General features: G+C 47.1%; 1 protein-coding gene across 2 annotated transcripts in view; it reads left to right on the top strand.

Moving 5' to 3' along the window:
* Positions 1-19,540, top strand: part of khdc4 (KH domain containing 4, pre-mRNA splicing factor) — an 84,396-nt gene that overhangs the window by 47,475 nt on the left and 17,381 nt on the right. For both annotated transcript variants that reach the window (XR_015755330.1, XM_087984957.1), the window contains exons 2-10: positions 8,469-8,751; positions 10,300-10,434; positions 11,726-11,805; positions 12,295-12,347; positions 14,287-14,441; positions 17,214-17,425; positions 18,436-18,496; positions 18,923-18,983; positions 19,314-19,501. Coding sequence is in view for 1 of the 2 variants with exons in the window: in XM_087984957.1 (XP_087841083.1) it covers positions 8,469-8,751; positions 10,300-10,434; positions 11,726-11,805; positions 12,295-12,347; positions 14,287-14,441; positions 17,214-17,425; positions 18,436-18,496; positions 18,923-18,983; positions 19,314-19,501 (1,228 nt within the window). In the remaining variant the exon portion in view is untranslated. The remainder of the gene's footprint in view (positions 1-8,468; positions 8,752-10,299; positions 10,435-11,725; positions 11,806-12,294; positions 12,348-14,286; positions 14,442-17,213; positions 17,426-18,435; positions 18,497-18,922; positions 18,984-19,313; positions 19,502-19,540) is intronic.

The following is a 19,540-nucleotide window of genomic DNA, read 5'->3' as shown; positions in this document are numbered from 1 at the left end:
AGAAAACCAGCTGGAGAATGAGAGAGAGAGCAAACCAGCTGGAGAATGGGAGAGAGGGAGAAAAGCAGCTGGAGAATGAGAGTGAGAGAGAGAGAGAGAAAACCAGCTGGAGAATGGGAGAGAGAGAGAAAACCAGCTGGAGAATGAGAGAGAGAGTGAGAGAGAGAGAGAGAAAACCAGCTGGAGAATACGAGAGAGAGAGAGAAAACCAGCTGGAGAATGTGTGAGAGAGAGAAAACCAGCTGGAGAATGGGAGAGAGTGAGAAAACCAGCTGGAGAATGAGAGAGAAAGAGAGAGAGAAAACCAGCTGGAGAATGAGAGAGGGGGAGAAAACCAGCTGGAGAATTAGAGAGAGAAAACCACCTGGAGAATGGGAGAGAGAGAGAGAGAAAACCAGCTGGAGAATGGGAGAGAGAGAAAACCAGCTGGAGAATGTGAGAGAGAGAGAGAAAACCAGCTGGAGAATGGGAGAGAGAGAGAAGAGAGAGCAAACCAGCTGGAGAATGAGAGAGAGAGAGAAAAGCAGCTGGAGAATGAGAGAGAGAGAGAAAACCAGCTGGATAATGTGAGAGAGAGAGCAAACCAGCTGGAGAATGTGATAGAGAGAGAAAACCAGCTGGAGAATGAGAGAGAGAGTGAGAGAGAGAGAGAGAAAACCAGCTGGAGAATACGAGAGAGAGAGAGAAAACCAGCTGGAGAATGCGAGAGAGAGAGAAAACCAGCTGGAGAATAGGAGAGAGTGAGAAAACCAGCTTGAGAATGGGAGAGAGAGAGAGAGAGAAACCCAGCTGGAGATTGGGAGAGAGAGAGAGAGAGAAAACCAGCTGGAGAATGGGAGAGAGAGAGTGAGAAAACCAGCTGGAGAATGGGGGAGAGAGAGAGAGAAAACCAGCTGGAGAATGAGTGAGGGAGAAAACCAGCTGGAGAATGAGAGCGAGAGAGAGAGAGAGAAAACCAGCTGGACAATGGGAGAGAGAGAGAAAACCAGCTGGAGAATGGGAGAGAGGGAGAAAACCAGCTGGAGAATGAGAGAGAGAGAGAGAGAGAGAGAAAACCAGCTGGAGAATGGGAGAGAGAGAGAAAACCAGCTGGAGAATGGGAGAGAGAGAGAGAAAACCAGCTGGAGAATGAGAGAGAGAGAAAACCAGCTGGAGAATACGAGAGAGAGAGAGAAAACCAGCTGGAGAATGTGTGAGAGAGAGAGAGAAAACCAGCTGGAGAATGGGAGAGAGTGAGAAAACCAGCTGGAGAATGGGAGAGAGAGAGAAAACCAGCTGGAGAATGGGAGAGAGAGAGAGAGAAAACCAGCTGGAGATTGGGAGAGAGAGAGAGAAAACCAGCTGGAGAATGGGGGAGAGAGAGTGAGAAAACCAGCTGAAGAATGGGGGAGAGAGAGAAAACCAGCTGGAGAATGGGAGAGAGAGAGAGAAAACCAGCTGGAGATTGGGAGAGAGAGAGAGAAAACCAGCTGGAGAATGAGTGAGGGAGAAAACCAGCTGGAGAATGAGAGCGAGAGAGAGAGAGAAAACCAGCTGGAGAATGAGAGAGAGAGAGAGAGAGAGAGAGAAAACCAGCTGGAGAATGAGAGAGAGAGAGAGAGAGAGAGAGAGAGAGAAAACCAGCTGGAGAATGGGAGAGAGAGAGAGAGAAAACCAGGTGGAGAATGAGAGAGAGAAAACCAGCTGGAGAATGGGAGAGAGAGAGTGAGTAAACCAGCTGGAGAAAGAGAGAGAGAGAGAGAGAGAGAGAAAACCAGCTAGAGAATGGGAGAGAGAGAGAGAGAAAACCAGCTGGAGAATGAGAGAGAGAGAGAAAACCAGCTGGAGAATGAGAGAGAGAAAACCAGCTGGAGAATGAGAGAGAGAGAGAAAACCAGCTGGAGAATGGGAGAGAGCGAGAGAGAAAACCAGCTGGAGAAAGAGAGAGAGAGAGAAAACCAGCTGGAGAATGGGAGAGAGCGAGAGAGAAAACCAGCTGGAGAATGAGAGAGAGAGAGAAAACCAGCTGGAGAATGAGAGAGAGAGAGAAAACCAGCTGGAGAATGGGAGAGAGCGAGAGAGAAAACCAGCTGGAGAATGAGAGAGAGAGAGAGAGAAAACCAGCTGAAGAATGAGAGAGAGAGAGAGAGAGAGAGAGAGAAAACCAGCTGGAGAATGAGAGAGAGAGAGAAAACCAGCTGGAGAATGGGAGAGAGAGAGAGAGAGAAAACCAGCTGGAGAATGAGAGAGGGAGAAAACCAGCTGGAGAATGAGAGCGAGAGAGAGGGAGAAAACCAGCTGGAGAATGAGAGAGAGAGAGAGAGAGAGAAAACCAGCTGGAGAATGAGTGAGAGAGAGTAAACTAGCTGGAGAAAGCGAGAGAGAGAGAGAAAACCAGCTGGAGAATGAGAAAGGGAGCAAACCAGCTGGAGAATGAGAGCGAGAGAGAGAGAAAACCAGCTGGAGAATGAGAGCGAGAGAGAGAGAAAACCAGCTGGAGAATGGGAGAGAAAGAGAGAGAGAAAACCAGCTGGAGAATGAGAGAGAGAGAAAACCAACTGGAGAATGAGAGCGAGAGAGAGAGAAAACCAGCTGGAGAATGGGGGAGAGAGAGAAAACCAGCTGGAGAATGAGAGAGAAAGAGAGAGAGAAAACCAGCTGGAGAATGGGAGAGAGAGAGAAAACCAGCTGGAGAATGAGAGAGAGAGCAAACCAGCTGGAGAATGAGATAGAGGGAGTAAAGCAGCTGGAGAATGAGAGTGAGAAAACCAGCTGGAGAATGGGAGAGAGAGAGAGAGAGAGAAAAAACCAGCTGGAGAATGGGAGAGAGAGAGAGAGAAAACCAGCTGGAGAATGTGAGAGAGAGAGAGAAAACCAGCTGGAGAATGGGAGAGAGAGAGAGAGAAGAGAGAGCAACCCAACTGGAGAATGAGAGAGAGAGAGAAAAGCAGCTGGAGAATGAGAGAGAGAGAAAACCAGCTGGATAATGTGAGAGAGAGAGCAAACCAGCTGGAGAATGTGATAGAGAGAGAAAACCAGCTGGAGAATGGGAGAGAGAGAGAAAACCAGCTGGAGAATGAGAGAGAGAGTGAGAGCGAGAGAGAGAAAACCAGCTGGAGAATACGAGAGAGAGAGAGAAAACCAGCTGGAGAATGTGAGAGAGAGAGAGAAAACCAGCTGGAGAATGTGAGAGAGAGAGCAAACCAGCTGGAGAATGTGATAGAGAGAGAAAACCAGCTGGAGAATGGGAGAGAGAGAGAAAACCAGCTGGCGAATGAGAGAGAGAGTGAGAGAGAGAGAGAGAAAACCAGCTGGAGAATACGAGAGAGAGAGAGAAAACCAGCTGGAGAATGTGAGAGAGAGAGAAAACCAGCTGGAGAATGGGACAGAGTGAGAAAACCAGCTGGAGAATGAGAGAAAGAGAGAGAGAAAACCAGCTGGAGAATGGGAGAGAGAGAGAAAACCAGCTGGAGAATGGGAGAGAGAGAGAAAACCAGCTGGAGAATGGGAGAGAGAGAGAAAACCAGCTGGAGAATGAGAGAGAGAGCAAACCAGCTGGAGAATGGGAGAGAGGGAGAAAAGCAGCTGGAGAATGAGAGTGAGAGAGAGAGAGAGAGAAAACCAGCTGGAGAATGGGAGAGAGAGAGAAAACCAGCTGGAGAATGAGAGAGAGAGAGAGAGAGAGAGAGAAAACCAGCTGGAGAATACGAGAGAGAGAGAGAAAACCAGCTGGAGAATGTGAGAGAGAGAGAAAACCAGCTGGAGAATGGGAGAGAGTGAGAAAACCAGCTGGAGAATGAGAGAGAAAGAGAGAGAGAAAACCAGCTGGAGAATGAGAGAGGGGGAGAAAACCAGCTGGAGAATTAGAGAGAGAAAACCACCTGGAGAATGGGAGAGAGAGAGAGAGAAAACCAGCTGGAGAATGGGAGAGAGAGAAAACCAGCTGGAGAATGTGAGAGAGAGAGAGAAAACCAGCTGGAGAATGGGAGAGAGAGAGAGAAGAGAGAGCAAACCAGCTGGAGAATGAGAGAGAGAGAGAAAAGCAGCTGGAGAATGAGAGAGAGAGAAAACCAGCTGGATAATGTGAGAGAGAGAGCAAACCAGCTGGAGAATGTGATAGAGAGAGAAAACCAGCTGGAGAATGGGAGAGAGAGAGAAAACCAGCTGGAGAATGAGAGAGAGAGTGAGAGAGAGAGAGAGAAAACCAGCTGGAGAATACGAGAGAGAGAGAGAAAACCAGCTGGAGATTGCGAGAGAGAGAGAAAACCAGCTGGAGAATAGGAGAGAGTGAGAAAACCAGCTTGAGAATGGGAGAGAGAGAGAGAGAGAGAGAAAACCAGCTGGAGATTGGGAGAGAGAGAGAGAGAGAGAGAGAAAACCAGCTGGAGAATGGGAGAGAGAGAGTGAGAAAACCAGCTGGAGAATGGGGGAGAGAGAGAGAGAAAACCAGCTGGAGAATGAGTGAGGGAGAAAACCAGCTGGAGAATGAGAGCGAGAGAGAGAGAGAGAAAACCAGCTGGACAATTGGAGAGAGAGAGAAAACCAGCTGGAGAATGGGAGAGAGGGAGAAAACCAGCTGGAGAATGAGAGAGAGAGAGAGAGAGAGAAAACCAGCTGGAGAATGGGAGAGAGAGAGAAAACCAGCTGGAGAATGGGAGAGAGAGAGAGAAAACCAGCTGGAGAATGAGAGAGAGAGAGAAAACCAGCTGGAGAATACGAGAGAGAGAGAGAAAACCAGCTGGAGAATGTGTGAGAGAGAGAGAGAAAACCAGCTGGAGATTGGGAGAGAGAGAGAGAAAACCAGCTGGAGAATGGTGGAGAGAGAGTGAGAAAACCAGCTGAAGAATGGGGGAGAGAGAGAAAACCAGCTGGAGAATGGGAGAGAGAGAGAGAAAACCAGCTGGAGATTGGGAGAGAGAGAGAGAAAACCAGCTGGAGAATGCGAGAGAGAGAGAAAACCAGCTGGAGAATAGGAGAGAGTGAGAAAACCAGCTTGAGAATGGGAGAGAGAGAGAGAGAGAGAAAACCAGCTGGAGATTGGGAGAGAGAGAGAGAGAGAGAAAACCAGCTGGAGAATGGGAGAGAGAGAGTGAGAAAACCAGCTGGAGAATGGGGGAGAGAGAGAGAGAAAACCAGCTGGAGAATGAGTGAGGGAGAAAACCAGCTGGAGAATGAGAGCGAGAGAGAGAGAGAGAAAACCAGCTGGACAATGGGAGAGAGAGAGAAAACCAGCTGGAGAATGGGAGAGAGGGAGAAAACCAGCTGGAGAATGAGAGAGAGAGAGAGAGAGAGAAAACCAGCTGGAGAATGGGAGAGAGAGAGAAAACCAGCTGGAGAATGGGAGAGAGAGAGAGAAAACCAGCTGGAGAATGAGAGAGAGAGAGAAAACCAGCTGGAGAATACGAGAGAGAGAGAGAAAACCAGCTGGAGAATGTGTGAGAGAGAGAGAGAAAACCAGCTGGAGATTGGGAGAGAGAGAGAGAGAGAGAGAAAACCAGCTGGAGAATGAGAGAGAGAGAGAAAACCAGCTGGAGAATACGAGAGAGAGAGAGAAAACCAGCTGGAGAATGTGTGAGAGAGAGAGAGAAAACCAGCTGGAGATTGGGAGAGAGAGAGAGAAAACCAGCTGGAGAATGGTGGAGAGAGAGTGAGAAAACCAGCTGAAGAATGGGGGAGAGAGAGAAAACCAGCTGGAGAATGGGAGAGAGAGAGAGAAAACCAGCTGGAGATTGGGAGAGAGAGAGAGAAAACCAGCTGGAGAATGAGTGAGGGAGAAAACCAGCTGGAGAATGAGAGCGAGAGAGAGAGAGAAAACCAGCTGGAGAATGAGAGAGAGAGAGAGAGAGAGAGAAAACCAGCTGGAGAATGAGAGAGAGAGAGAGAGAAAACCAGCTGGAGAATGGGAGAGAGAGAGAGAGAAAACCAGGTGGAGAATGAGAGAGAGAGAGAGAGAAAACCAGCTGGAGAATGGGAGAGAGAGAGTGAGTAAACCAGCTGGAGAAAGAGAGAGAGAGAGAGAGAGAGAGAGAGAGAAAACCAGCTAGAGAATGGGAGAGAGAGAGAGAGAAAACCAGCTGGAGAATGAGAGAGAGAGAGAAAACCAGCTGGAGAATGAGAGAGAGAAAACCAGCTGGAGAATGAGAGAGAGAGAGAAAACCAGCTGGAGAATGGGAGAGAGCGAGAGAGAAAACCAGCTGGAGAATGAGAGAGAGAGAGAGAAAACCAGCTGGAGAATGAGAGAGAGAGAGAAAACCAGCTGGAGAATGGGAGAGAGCGAGAGAGAAAACCAGCTGGAGAATGAGAGAGAGAGAGAGAGAGAGAGAGAGAAAACCAGCTGAAGAATGAGAGAGAGAGAGAGAGAGAGAGAGAAAACCAGCTGGAGAATGAGAGAGAGAGAGAAAACCAGCTGGAGAATGGGAGAGAGAGAGAGAGAGAAAACCAGGTGGAGAATGAGAGAGAGAGAGAGAGAGAGAAAACCAGCTGAAGAATGAGAGAGAGAGAGAGAGAGAGTGATTGAAAACCAGCTGGAGAATGGGAGAGAGAGTGATTGAAAACCAGCTGGAGAATGTGGGAGAGAGAGAAAAATACATCCGTTGAGAGAGTAATATCCTGAGCGAGAATGACAAACTGGAAAATGAGTGAAAAAATACCTGGAGAATGAGAGAGAAATAACTGGAGAGAGTGAGATCGAGAAGTAGCCAAAAAAAAGGAAAAGAGAGAGAAAATCATCCAGAGAGTGCGTAGTACCTAGCTACCTAGAAAATGAGAGTGGGAAATATCCCGTGGCAGAGTAAAATAACTGTTGAATCGGATTTTAATTAGCAGGGATCCGTGACAGCAAAATAAGTAAACAATACTTGAAAAAGATCAAAAATCACACAACACCACGATCCTCTGAAAGCTAGTGTGCTTCCAATTAAACCTGTTGGACTATAACCTGGTGTTGTGTGATTTTTAACTTTGTACACCCCAGTCCAACACCGGCATCTCCAAAATCATGAAAAAAATCAGTTTGAACTGGCAATAACCAGCCTTTATTGATAATCTTACAGCAGCTTTGGCTAAAAACACGAGACAGGGAACGATACAAGTTCTCAATTTTTTTTGCAAGTTTCGTGCTTTTACAAAGGAAAGGGTATCATTTATATACTTTAAAATATGCTCAGAAGTGACAAGATTATGATGAAACGTTTACCACCCATAACACTGAACTTTGCTTTAATGGTTTTTCAACACCTCAATCATTCAATTTCATTCCATAATGTTGTTTCTATGTACGGACGTTTTGTTTAGGCTAAAATCTGCAGTTCAAAATATACAAGGAGCTGTTAAGATTGCCGATGTTTTACTAAGGTTGCAGAATTTGTTTCCATTTAGTATGTGCCCTGAATGGTGTTGCTGACCTTTTGCCACAGTCTTTTTAACTTATTGATCTATAACCCAGAAGTATGGCCAATTTTCCCATCAGGCAGTTTAAAATATTTCCCACAATACCACAACTGGAGTGAGAGAGAGAGAGAGAGAGAGAGAGAGAGAGACAGACGTATAATGGAGAATGAGTGCTGTGAGAGAGAGAAATACCCTGGAGATACAGAGAGAGAGGGCAAGAAACACTTTGAGGGAGGGACACAGAGGAATAATGGGCAATAGAGAGGGAAGTGTGGGGTGGGATAGAGTCAGTGGGAAGAAGAGTCAGTGGGTGTTTGGTATGCTTTTCTTTATTGGTCAGAGTATTGAGTACAGGAGTTGGGAGGACATGATGCAGCTGTACAGGACTTTGGTTAGGCCACTGTTGGAATATTGCATGTAATTCTGGTCTCCTTCCTATCGGAAAGATGTTGTGAAACTGGAAAGGGTTCAGAAAAGATTTACAAGGATGTTGCTAGGGTTCGAGGATCTGAGCTCCAGGGAGAGGCTGAAGAGGCTGGGGCTGTTTTCCCTGGAGCGTCGGAGGCTGAGGAGTGACCTTATAGAGGTTTACAAAATTGAGGGGCATGGATTGGATAAATAGACAAAGTCTTTTCCCTGGGGTCGGGGAGTCCAGAACTAGACGGCATAGGTTTAGGGTGAGAGGGGAAAGATATAAAAGAGACCTATCGGCAACGTTTTCACACAGAGGGTGGTACGTGTATGGAATGAGCAGCCAGAGGATGTGGTGGAGGCTGGTACAATTGCAACATTTAAGAGGCATTTGGATGGGTATATGAATAGGAAGGGTTTGGAGGGATATGGGCCGGGTGCTGGCAGGTGGGACTAGATTGGGTTAGGATATCTGGTCAGCATGGACGGGTTGGACCGAAGGGTCTGTTTCCGTGCTGTACATATCTAGGACTAAATAAACTGGGGAGAAGGAGACATAGAAAAATCTGGTTAACGGGAGACAGGATTGTTTTGAGGAGATGTGTGATTTACCAGATGCCTCAACTCTGCTGCACTCCTCAGTCTCTTTCATTGAACATGGAAAATAATGACTTCTCTTTTTTTTGCAGACGACGCAGCAAGTGGGACCAACCTGGTCCTGCCATTAATGGCTCATTGCCTGGGGTGATGCCAGCACAGGTCACAATGCCAACAACCACCTTTGCGACGGGTTCAGTGCCTGCTTCTCTGCCGCTCGGCACTGGTGCTCCATCACCAGGAATGGCAATGAGTGTCGGTTCTGTCGCCCCGGCTTCTGGAGCGTTAGATGCAGCAGCAGCTGTTGCTGCCAAGATCAATGCCATGCTGATAGCAAAAGGAAAGCTGAAACCCAGTCAGATTGCTCCTGAACAGGTACAAAATCACTGGTCTCTGTGAGGGCATTATAGCAGGGCCCAGCTCACAGTGTGATGTGGTGAAGACGGGGTGGCTGGCTTTGTCCATTAAAGTTGTGAAAGAACAAATATGCAAGATTCTGGTGTCTTTCTTTTAAACTGGATTTGTGCGACCTGGGCATTGCTGGCTCGGCCCCAGAATTTCTTGCCTGTCCCTAGTTACCCTTGAGAAGCTGGTGGTGAGCTGTTGCCTTGAACTGCAGCAGTCTCTGTGCCATAGGCTGACCCACAGTGCACTTTGCAAGGCAATTCCATGTCTTCAGGATGTTTCCGGGTCCATTTCCGGTGTCCCTCTTCTAGGAAGGATATTATTAAACTGTTGAGGGTTCCGAAAAGATTTACCAGAATATTGCTGCGAATGGAGGGTTTGAGTAGTAAGGAGAAACTGGATAATCTGTGATTTTTTTTTTCATTGACTTATAGGAGGTTGAGGTGTGACCTTATAGAGGTTTATAAAATCATGAAGGGCATAGATAAGATGGATGGCAGGTGTCTTTTCCCTCGGGTGGAGGAGTTCAAGACTAGCGGTCATGTTTTTAAGGTGAGAGGAGAAAGATGTAAAAAGGACATGGGGGCATTTTTTTTCTACACAGTGATTTGGTGGGATGAACTTCCAGAGGAAGTGAAGGATGCAGGTACAGTTACAACATTTAAAGCCATTTAAATAAGTACATGAATAGGAAAGGTTTGGAGGGATATGGGCCAAGCGCAGGCAGGTGGGACTGGTTTAGTTTGAGATTTTGTTCGACATGGACTGGTTTACCGAAGGATCTGTTTTTGTGCTGAATGACTGTGTTTCAAAGTGAATCAGTTTTTTTTCTAAGTTTGTCCCTTGTGTAATGTGCTCCCACAAATATATTTATCAGAAATAACCATGTTCCACTGTGTTAGGCCTCGGCAACTTCTTCTCTGTCTATGTTAAATCAATGTTAGGATTGCAAGTCAGTTTCAGCAGTGAGGTGGTTGCCTGCGTTGTGATTATAGGAAAGCCTCACTGTTTTGAGTGTGACTCAGTTGCTAACTTCAGTACTTGCAGATAACTGGGTGTTCATATTTCTTCCGAACAGCTGAAACAGTAGGAATTATGGTCTGCAATGGATTTGGTTGTCCCTCGTTCACCAACCACAACAAATCATTAACAGTGTGTATAACATTGGAGTATTTGGAGGAGCTGAGAAAGAAACTTTGCATCCAGAAGCTGTGGGTGCAGTATCCTCAGCTGCAGGGCTCTGGACCAAGACCTGGATAGTGGGATGAAGCTGGAGACATTTCTTCAATTTTGCGATTGTAGATCTTTGGAATTTGTGATGCCACAGAGCAGTGGATGCTCAGTCATTGAGTATAAGGGATTCAGGTGACTTGATCACTTTTGAATCTTGGGGATTTGAGGCCCCTGGGAATTTTGTGGGAAAGTGGGCTTGATTAAACATGACTTTATCGAATGACGACTTTCCCTCTTGCCGGGGTTATTGCTACCTCCTCGTGCTGACCCTTCTGTTGTTTGCAGGCAACCCTTCCTGTGAAGAGTGTGGCAGCAGCTGCTGCGAAAAACAAGGATGACCTGGTGGTCGCTGAAGTCGAAATCAATGATGTTCCCATCAACTGTCGAAATCTGCTCACCCGGGGGCAGACTCAGGACGAGGTGAGAGAACTATTAGGAGGAAACTGTCCACTTGGAGTAGGGGCAACAGAGCTCTGTGGGGGGGGGGGGCTCTGACCAGAGCAGCCCCTTCGTGGGAAGGGAAGGAGCTCTGACTGGAGTATAAGGGTCTCTGATTCTCTACATTGGTCGTGGAGAGGTCTATGCTCAAGCTCTGGGTTCTTCATTTAACTGACTCCGTTTCAGGTTTCATATGCAAGGTGTAAGTTGCAGCATATCCTTGTATGTGGTGTGACTCTCGGTCTTGAATGGGTGCCGCCTACTCAGAAAGGTTTCTTGTCTCTATATTTGCTTCCTTTACAATTAAAGTTTCCTCCATGGCATCTACTCAGATTTTTCAAACTGTTTATTGATGACATTTCTCTTGAGGGATCAATGGGGTTTTCATTTTAAAGATATGATTATGAATATTATAAAGGGCAGCACGGTGGCTCAGTGGTTAGCACTGCTGCCTCACCACACTAGCAACCGAGTTCAGTTCCACCCTCAGACGACTGTCTATATGGAGTTTGCACATTCTCCCTGTGTCTGCGTGGGTTTACTTCTGGTGCTATGGGTCTGGTTTCCTCCCACAGTCCAAAAATGTGCAGGTTAGGATGGAATGGCCATGGGAAATTGTCCCATAGTGCCCAGGGATGTGCAGGTTAGGGTGGATTGGCCGTGGGAAATTGTCCCATAGTGCCCAGGGATGTGCAGGTTAGGGTGGATTGGCCGTGGGAAATTGTCCCATAGTGCCCAGGGATGTGCAGGTCATGGTGGATTGGCCGTGGGAAATTGTCCCATAGTGCCCAGGGATGTGCAGGTTAGGGTGGATTGGCCGTGGGAAATTGTCCCATAGTGCCCAGGGATGTGCAGGTTAGGGTGGGTTGGCCGTGGGAAATTGTCCCATAGTGCCCAGGGATGTGCAGGTTAGGGTGGGTTGGCCATGGGAAATTGTCCCATAGTGCCCAGGGATGTGCAGGTTAGGGTGGGTTGGCCATGGGAAATTGTCCCATATTGCCCAGGGATGTGCAGGTTAGGGTGGATTGGCCATGGGAAATTGTCCCATAGTGCCCAGGGATGTGCAGGCAAGTAATTAGCCATGGGAAATGCAGGCTTATGGGGACAGGGTTGTGGGAGGGAGGGTAATGGTGAGCCTGGGTGGGATGCTCTTCAGAGAGTTGGTGTGGACTCAGTGGGCAGAATGGCTTTGTTCTACACTGTAGGGATTGTATAATTCTATTCTATTTGAAATAACATTTGAGATGATTCTAAGTTGTTTGTTTTTATATAGGTCAGCCGGCTGACTGGAGCAGCTGTGTCTACACGAGGGCGATTCATGGCACCAGAGGAGAAAGTACAGGCTACCCCAGGGTATGTCCTTGTTCATGAGCACTCTCTTCCTTCCTTTCCTCAATTTACTCATCCAGATCTGGGAGTTTACGCCATCCAATCTTTATTCTTCTGGCTGGCCTCAGCTGTGGTTGGTGAGTAGCAGACTCGCTCGCATCTTGGAATCAGCTCATTGTTCAAGACCTAATCCAGAAACAGAATCCAGGTTGGGACTTGCAATAGAATACTGAGGCCTCTTAATGAGGTGTTAGGCTGTAGCTCCGCCTTAACATATGAATGTCATCACGCCCCTGTCAGAGCCTGTTCTTTTGCCTCTTGTGTCCTTAATGGGGCACTGAGGCCAGTTGTTGTCCTGATGGAGCAGTGCCTTCTCTGGAAACTCAGGGTTACTCTGTCTTTGAGCTGCTGCTGCTGTCCAGTTTGCGGCACCAGACCCTTTTGGATTGTTTTTGTTCCACATTAAGCTTTCAGAAAGATTCTTACTTATGTTTCTTATTACACCCCTTGCAGCGATCGTGCTCTGTATCTGCACATCCAAGGGCAGACTCGGGATGTTGTTGACAGTAAGTATAAAACTGTTGAGTCTGGCCTCTCCGAAGTTCAGGCCAGCTTTAATTTCTGTCTTCTGCCGCTTTAGTAAATGAGCCAGGCCAGCATTCTGTGCACCGTGTTATCACAGCCTGTGTGGGTGATGGGCTGGTAATCAGCCATTAGTTAGTGAGCCAGGCCAGCATTCTGTGCACTGTGTTATCACAGCCTGTATGGGTGATGGGCTGGTAATCAGCCATTAGTTAGTGAGCCAGGCCAGCATTCTGTGCACTGTGTTATCACAGCCTGTATGGGTGATGGGCTGGTAATCAGCCATTAGTTAGTGAGTCAGGCCAGCATTCTGTGCACTGTGTTATCACAGCCTGTATGGGTGATGGGCTGGTAATCAGCCATTAGTTAGTGAGCCAGGCCAGCATTCTGTGCACTGTGTTATCACAGCCTGTATGGGTGATGGGCTGGTAATCAGCCATTAGTTAGTGAGGATGTGAACACATGCCTCTGTTTTTAAGTCCATACAGTGCCTGTGCTGGGAATGTTTGATGGGTGATAGTGTAGAGTGTTCTGCCTTTTGCACTCTGCTTTTGTACATTGGGGATCAGGAGGATGAAGAAAGTGGAACATGTGCAGTGCTGGTGGTTCTGCTGATACTGTCCTCCAATAGAAACTGGGCTGAGAGAACGACCCCACTTCCAGTGAAAGTCGGGGGTTCACTGTACAGCCCAATAGTTAATACAGTGCCAACCTTTCTGCTTCAAAGAGTTGTGGATTTTAACCATACGTTAGATGTTAACCCTAACCCAACGTTTGAGAAGATGTTCTCTGTGGAATACTGAGAAAGCAATGAGTTTTCAAAAGGTCCGGTATTGAGGCTTGCTCAGTACAATGGGGACGCTGCATTGAGGGAGTTAGCACTGTCAGAGAGTCCGCGCTGATGGAGTTGGCACCGTCGGAGGGTCAGCACTGAGGAAGCAGGCACCTTCGGAGGGTCAGCGCTGAGGGAGCGCCGTACTGTTGGAGGGTCAACACTGAGGGTGCATGGCATGTTGGAGCATCAGTGCTGAGGGTGTGTGGCATTGTTGGAGAGTCTGCACTGAGGGAGCGCTGCACTGTTGGAGGGTCAGTGCTGAGGGCGCACCACGCCACGTCAGTTTTATTTTTATACATGCCATGATACACTGGCAGTCTTGGGTGGGTGTGTGATTGAGAGCAGGATTAGGCTGATATGCTAACCAAGCCCATGGTTGCTTTTGGGAATTGTTAAACCTCCCCTCAGCAAGTATGTGACACTTTGAGTTGCATTGAATTGAATTGATTGTCCCATGTACCGAGGCACAGTGAAAAGCTTTGTCTTGCGAGCAATACAGGCAGATCACACAGTTAAGTAGCATAGACAATAAATAATAGGCAAACAGCAGCAAAAACACAGGTACAGGTGAATGTTAAGGGTTTCTGAGTCCATTCTAACAACAGTAGAAACTGTTATGAAACCGGCTGGTGTGTGTGTTCACGCTTCTATACCTTTTCCCCGGTGGTAGAGGTTGTAGAAAAACATTGCCAGGGTGGGATGGATCTTTGAGAATGCTGGCAGCCTTTCCCTGACAGCGGGCCTGGTAGATGGATTCTATAGATGGGAGGTTGGCCTTTGTGATTGTCCGGGCCGAGTTCACTACTCTCTGTAACTGTCTCCGATCTTGAATGGTACAGTTGCCATACCAGGTAGTGATACATCCAGACAGAATGCTCTCGATGGCGTACCTATAAAAGTTGGCAAGGGTATTTGCCATCATGTCAAATTTCCTCAGCTGTCTGAGGAAGAAGAGACATTGTTGGGCCTTTGTAACCAGTGCAGAATGGAAAGGAGGAAAGCTGAGACAGTTATAGAATTGGTCTTTTGATTGTACCTGATAAGTCAATAGTTAAGTTTAATCATTTATACTTTGGATTTCTTTGCAGAGGCTGTGAACCGGATTAAAGAGATCATTGCAGGTGGAGTTATAAAGGCTGTTAGTGCTTCCGGCTCGCAGTTCAATGGTCCAATGGTTACTGTCTATCACCAGCCAGCCCCTGTTACTCATCCTACAACCACCACAGCGAAATCACAAGCTGGGGTAAGTACAGTATCTTAAAGACCATTTAGGTCTGAATTAGTCCCTCGATCCCCTCGCTCTGTGGCTCTGAATAGCGGTGTGCGTGAACTCAGCTTTCTGTACCTCTGCATTACTCAATTAGAAGGAATACCATGCAACTACTGTACACCATTGATAACAGTTTTCAATGCACTGGTGACCATTCGGAGCCCTGGGAATATAACCCTGTGCTGTCCATGTCTTGGGAATGTTGGTTGAGGGACAGTGTAGAGAAAGCTTTTACTCTGTACCACCCTGTGGTGTCCCTGTCTGGGGAACATTTGATGGGTGATAGTGTAGAGTGTTCTGCCTTTTGCACTCTGCTTTTGTACATTGGGGATCAGGAGGATGAAGAAAGTGGAACATGTGCAGTGCTGGTGGTTCTGCTGATACTGTCCTCCAATAGAAACTGGGCTGAGAGAACAACCCCACTTCCAGTGAAAGTTGGGGGTTCACTGTACAGCCCAACATTTTTCACTCTTAAAACCTATCACTCTGTAACTTGTCTTCCGCACGTCAAGTTTGTGAATGGCCACCTGTCACAGGTACTCTGCCATTCCTTGTGCCTGAGCTGGAATCTCGAATGAATGTCTGAGGTGAAAGTGTTCTCCCGGTCCTGTGTAATATGTATGTCTTCAAGATAAATCAACCAGTCTTTCGCAGAAACCAAATCCCTGTTTGGTGACTCCTGGTAAAGACCATTGACTTGAGTGTGGGATTGCGCAGACCTGTCAGATAGCCTGTCACCTGCTTCTTGAGAAATGTCATGGCTGTAGTTGGTTGAGAGACAAATCCTAATTGTGTGACTGCTACCAGTGAAGGTTTTCTCTATCTTAACCATTAATACTGCTCACTGACTGTTCCATTCAAACGCTGGAGTGGGATGGGGCATATGAGAGATATGTGGGAGATTCAAGTTTGACATCCCTGAGAACATAAAATTGGAAGCAGGGCTCGGCAGTTCAGTCCTTCAAATCTGTTGTCATTTAATACGATCATGGCTGATCTCCTCTAAGCTTCAACTCTACGTTCCTGCCTGCTACCCATAACCCTGTAACCCATTGCTAATTAAAAATCCTTCTTAAGTTTATTTAGTGTCCTGGCATCCACTGCATTGTGGGACAGTGAATTTTGAGTTAAGCAGTTTCTCGTCTGTTTTAAATCTACCATCTCTTAGCCTCTTGTTCTAGATTGCTGCACAAGGAGAACCATCTGCTTTGCATCTCTATACTGTTCTGTTGCTTCCGTGTTGTTCTGATAGTGTTGTACCTTTAGATATTAGAATTGTGCGCACTCATTTCCAGTTACAGAAGTTTGATCAGAAAAGACCAATGCACATACCTCCTTGGGGATCTACTTGTGTTACCTTCTCTTCACCTTCCTCTCCTCAGAAATTACCCTGAATGTGTGTTTCATCATCCTGGTTGTTCATTCTCTGTTACCTTTTCTCACCTTCTGCAGTGTTACCTTACTGCTTCTGAACAGTGGGACCTCATTATGAGGGTAAACTGAAAAAAGGCATGGCCATTTCATGCTTGAGGCTAGTATGGAGAAGTCATTGAGATGGAAAATGAATCCTGACAAGTATTTTCCAGAAGCTCTCCCTCACTCTCTGGCTGCTGGCTCTGAGCTCTGCCATTTTAGTGACTGCTATCCCTGTTCAACCTTGCATTCACAAACACTTCACAAAGGAGCCTTACTCACGAGGGTGACCTCTCAGTGTGGGTGATACAACGGAACAGGAGCAGGCTTTTTCAACTTGTTGAGTCTTCCCCACTCACTGACCTCCTGGCTGATGTGGATCTTAACTCCTCCTTAGCTCCATAGCCTTGAATACCTAGGCTTATTAAACATCTACCAATCTCAGATTTGTCATTTTCAATTGATACCTCATCTACCTCAGGATAGGTGGTTACTTAGTTGTGTTGTTGCTAGACTATTAACCCAGAGACCCAGGTAATGTTCTGGGGACCTGGGTTCGAATCCTGTCATGGCAAAAGGTGGAATTTGAATCCAATAAATATCTGGAATTACATAAATGATAACCATGCAACTAATGTTCATCGTTGGAAAACCTCACCTGGGTTTACTGATGTTTTTTAGGGAAGGAAACTGCTGGCCTTGCCTACATCTGAAGCCAGACCCACAACAATGAGGTTGACACTGAACTGCTATCTGGGCAGTTAGGAATTGGTGATAAATGCTGGCCCAGTCAGTGATGCTCACTGTGTGGGGGATTTGGGGTTGTTGTGCAGCTTAAGGTGGAACATTTGGCCCATATTGAAAGTTAAGATGATTTCTGCTAGTCCTGGGTTTCTCACCAACAGAAATAGTTTCTCTGTATACATCCTGCTGAATCCCTTAATTATCTTGATCAGACTACCCCTAATTCAGCTACAGTTGAATGATTCCATTTGGTTTGTTTGTTTTTAATGAATTGTTTTCTTGCTCTGGGGAGTTTTCACTGAACCTCTCACCCATTCCTGCCCTCTCAAAAGGTTAACATCTCTCTCCTGAGGTGTGGCCCCAGAACCAAACAGACGAATAAAGCAGTGTGAAAGCTGCCTCACCACTCCACACATCATGTGGCACCATTGCTCAAACTGGCCCAGTGTTTTCTTTCTCACCCAACGTCAATCACTTCAAATACCACTGGCTAATGCTGCACCTGCAATGTTGATGGAGTTGCTCCTGCTTCACTATTCGCGATTCTTGGTGCCTGATGTATAGTCTGTTCCTTCCTTTACTCCACAGATGCATTATGTTCAGGATAAAGTTTTTGTGGGTCTGGAGCAGATTGATCCAGCTTTTAACATTAAAGAGAAAGTGGAGGGGCCAGGCGGATCCTACCTGCAACACATTCAGGCTGAGACTGGTGCCAAAGTTTTCCTGCGTGGGAAGGGTTCAGGCTGCCTGGAGCCTGCCTCTGGGAGAGAGGCCTTTGAACCAATGTACATCTATATCAGGTACTAACAATTATTGCCAGAAGGTTCCAATGGGTTACATGTTCTCTGTTTAGATGAGACGTGTCAGTGCACCACGTCCATGCCAGTCTTTGACTTGATTTGTTCACTGCCACTTGCACACTGAAGCCATTTTACAATGCATGCACAAACTAGCACAAATACATAGCGAGGAACAATGACTGATGTAATGGCCATATATGTATAATATATATATCAGTGGCAATAGGATAGACTGAGCATTCACTCTTTCATCAGGAGTCTCCGCCATCTGCAGCTGATGTGAGTCCATCTCCTCACAGCATGGAGTAGGAGTGTTACTCTGTATCTAACCCTGTGCTGTCCCTGTCCTGGGAGTATTTGGTGGGGACAGTGTAGAGGGAGTATTACTCTGTATCTAGCCCTTTGTTGCCCTACCCTGGGAATGTTTGATTGGGGGATAGTGTAGAGGAAGCTTTGCTCTGTAATTAATGTTCTGTCCCTGTTTTGGGACTGTGAGGTGGGGCACAGTGTAGTGGGAGCTTTACTCTGTATCCAGCCTTGTGCTGTCACTGTCCTAGGAGTGTTTGATGAGGAGGGGGGATATGGGAACAGTGTAGAGAGAGCTTTACTCTGTCTCTAAAGCAGTGCTGTCCCTGTCCTGGGAGTGTTTGGTGGGAACAATCTAGAGGGAGCTTTACTCTGTGTCTAACCCTATGCTGTCCCTGAGCCAGGGAGTGTTTGATGGGGGACAGTGTAGAGGGAGCTTTACTGTGTATCTAATGCAGTGCTGTCCCTGTCCTGGGAGTGTTTGATGGGGGACAGTGTAGAGGGAGCTTTACTGTGTATCTAATGCAGTGCTGTCCCTGTCCTGGGAGTGTTTGGTGGGGACAGTGTCAAAGGAGCGTTACTCTGTCTCTACCCAATGCTGCTCCTGTCCTGGGAGTGTTTGGTGGGGACAGTGTCGAGGGAGCTGTTCTGTCAGGGTGCTGAGTGTGATTCCTCTCTAATGAATTGAATTGTTTTGCTTGCAGTCATCCCAAACCAGAGGGTCTTTCAGCTGCAAGGAAACTTTGTGAGAGCTTGCTGCAGACTGTGAGTATCACTTCCGTAATGGGCTTAATCACTCCAGTGTTCCTATTCCTCTCCCATCGCCGTTAATCCCCAATCCAATGACGAGCCAGTTTCTACCAGCTTTGTGATTTGTCATTGTTGGCTCTGGCAGTGTAGTCGGATGTTCGGCTCTGGGCGGAATCATAGTGAACAGCTGGGTTTATTGTCTTCTGACGGCTGGAGTGATTCAGGAGCAGGAACCTGAACTCTTGGGACTGAATCCAGGTGGAACTGTTGACTCCTCATTCCAGTTGGAATCAGCATAGACTGTATACAGAAGCTGAGGCCCTCTGGTTTGCTTCAAGATGGCAGCTTCTCTGGGATACTTCAATATCCTTTGAGTATGGGCTTGATGCAGACTGGCTAAAGTGTGATAACTGAATCCATTTTCTTTCTTACTCTCTGTAGGTCCACAGTGAGCATTCCAGGTTCCTAAGTCAAATGAATTCATCAGTCATGCCACCACAAGGTACGTTTTGGAATAAAAAGGTGCTTGGTTAGACCTGAAGCCTTCGACCCCTGCTCAGAGACTTGGTCACTTCAGTAGTCTATTACTGTCTACCCATGCAGTTGGCTAGGCACTGGTCCCCTGGCTGAGAGTGATTTCAGCTGTTTTCAGGAGATTACTGTTCAGGTTTGCAGATGTGCTGAAGTGTTTATCTCAGTGAATGTTTCTGACCGTCTGGGGCACGTCTGCGAGATGTTTCCTCGTGTACTCTGAGCAGTCTGTACTCAGTGCCTCAGCAGCTGTGTGTCTAGCACTCACTGTCTACTAACCTGTATATTCTCTGTTTTAAAGGTTACCAGCAGGTACCTGGAGCTGTGCCCCAGCAGCATTATTACCCTGGCCAGGGTTACCAGGCCAGGTACCCAGTGGGCCCTATTCCGCTACAGTCCTCACAGAGTTCATATCCCAGACCATGTGGTCCTGAAGCTGCACAGTTCCCAGTGTCGGGAGCAGCACAGCCCCTGGCTGTGCCTGGGCAGGTATGTTTCCACCATCATTTGTGGATGCCCATAGTCATC

This window comes from Chiloscyllium plagiosum, unplaced genomic scaffold (assembly GCF_037043375.1).
Source record: "Chiloscyllium plagiosum isolate Xiang-an unplaced genomic scaffold, Cpla_swu_hap1 HiC_scaffold_50, whole genome shotgun sequence".
In the NCBI taxonomy this organism is placed as follows: domain Eukaryota; kingdom Metazoa; phylum Chordata; class Chondrichthyes; order Orectolobiformes; family Hemiscylliidae; genus Chiloscyllium; species Chiloscyllium plagiosum.
This window is presented reverse-complemented; position numbering and strand designations above follow the sequence as displayed.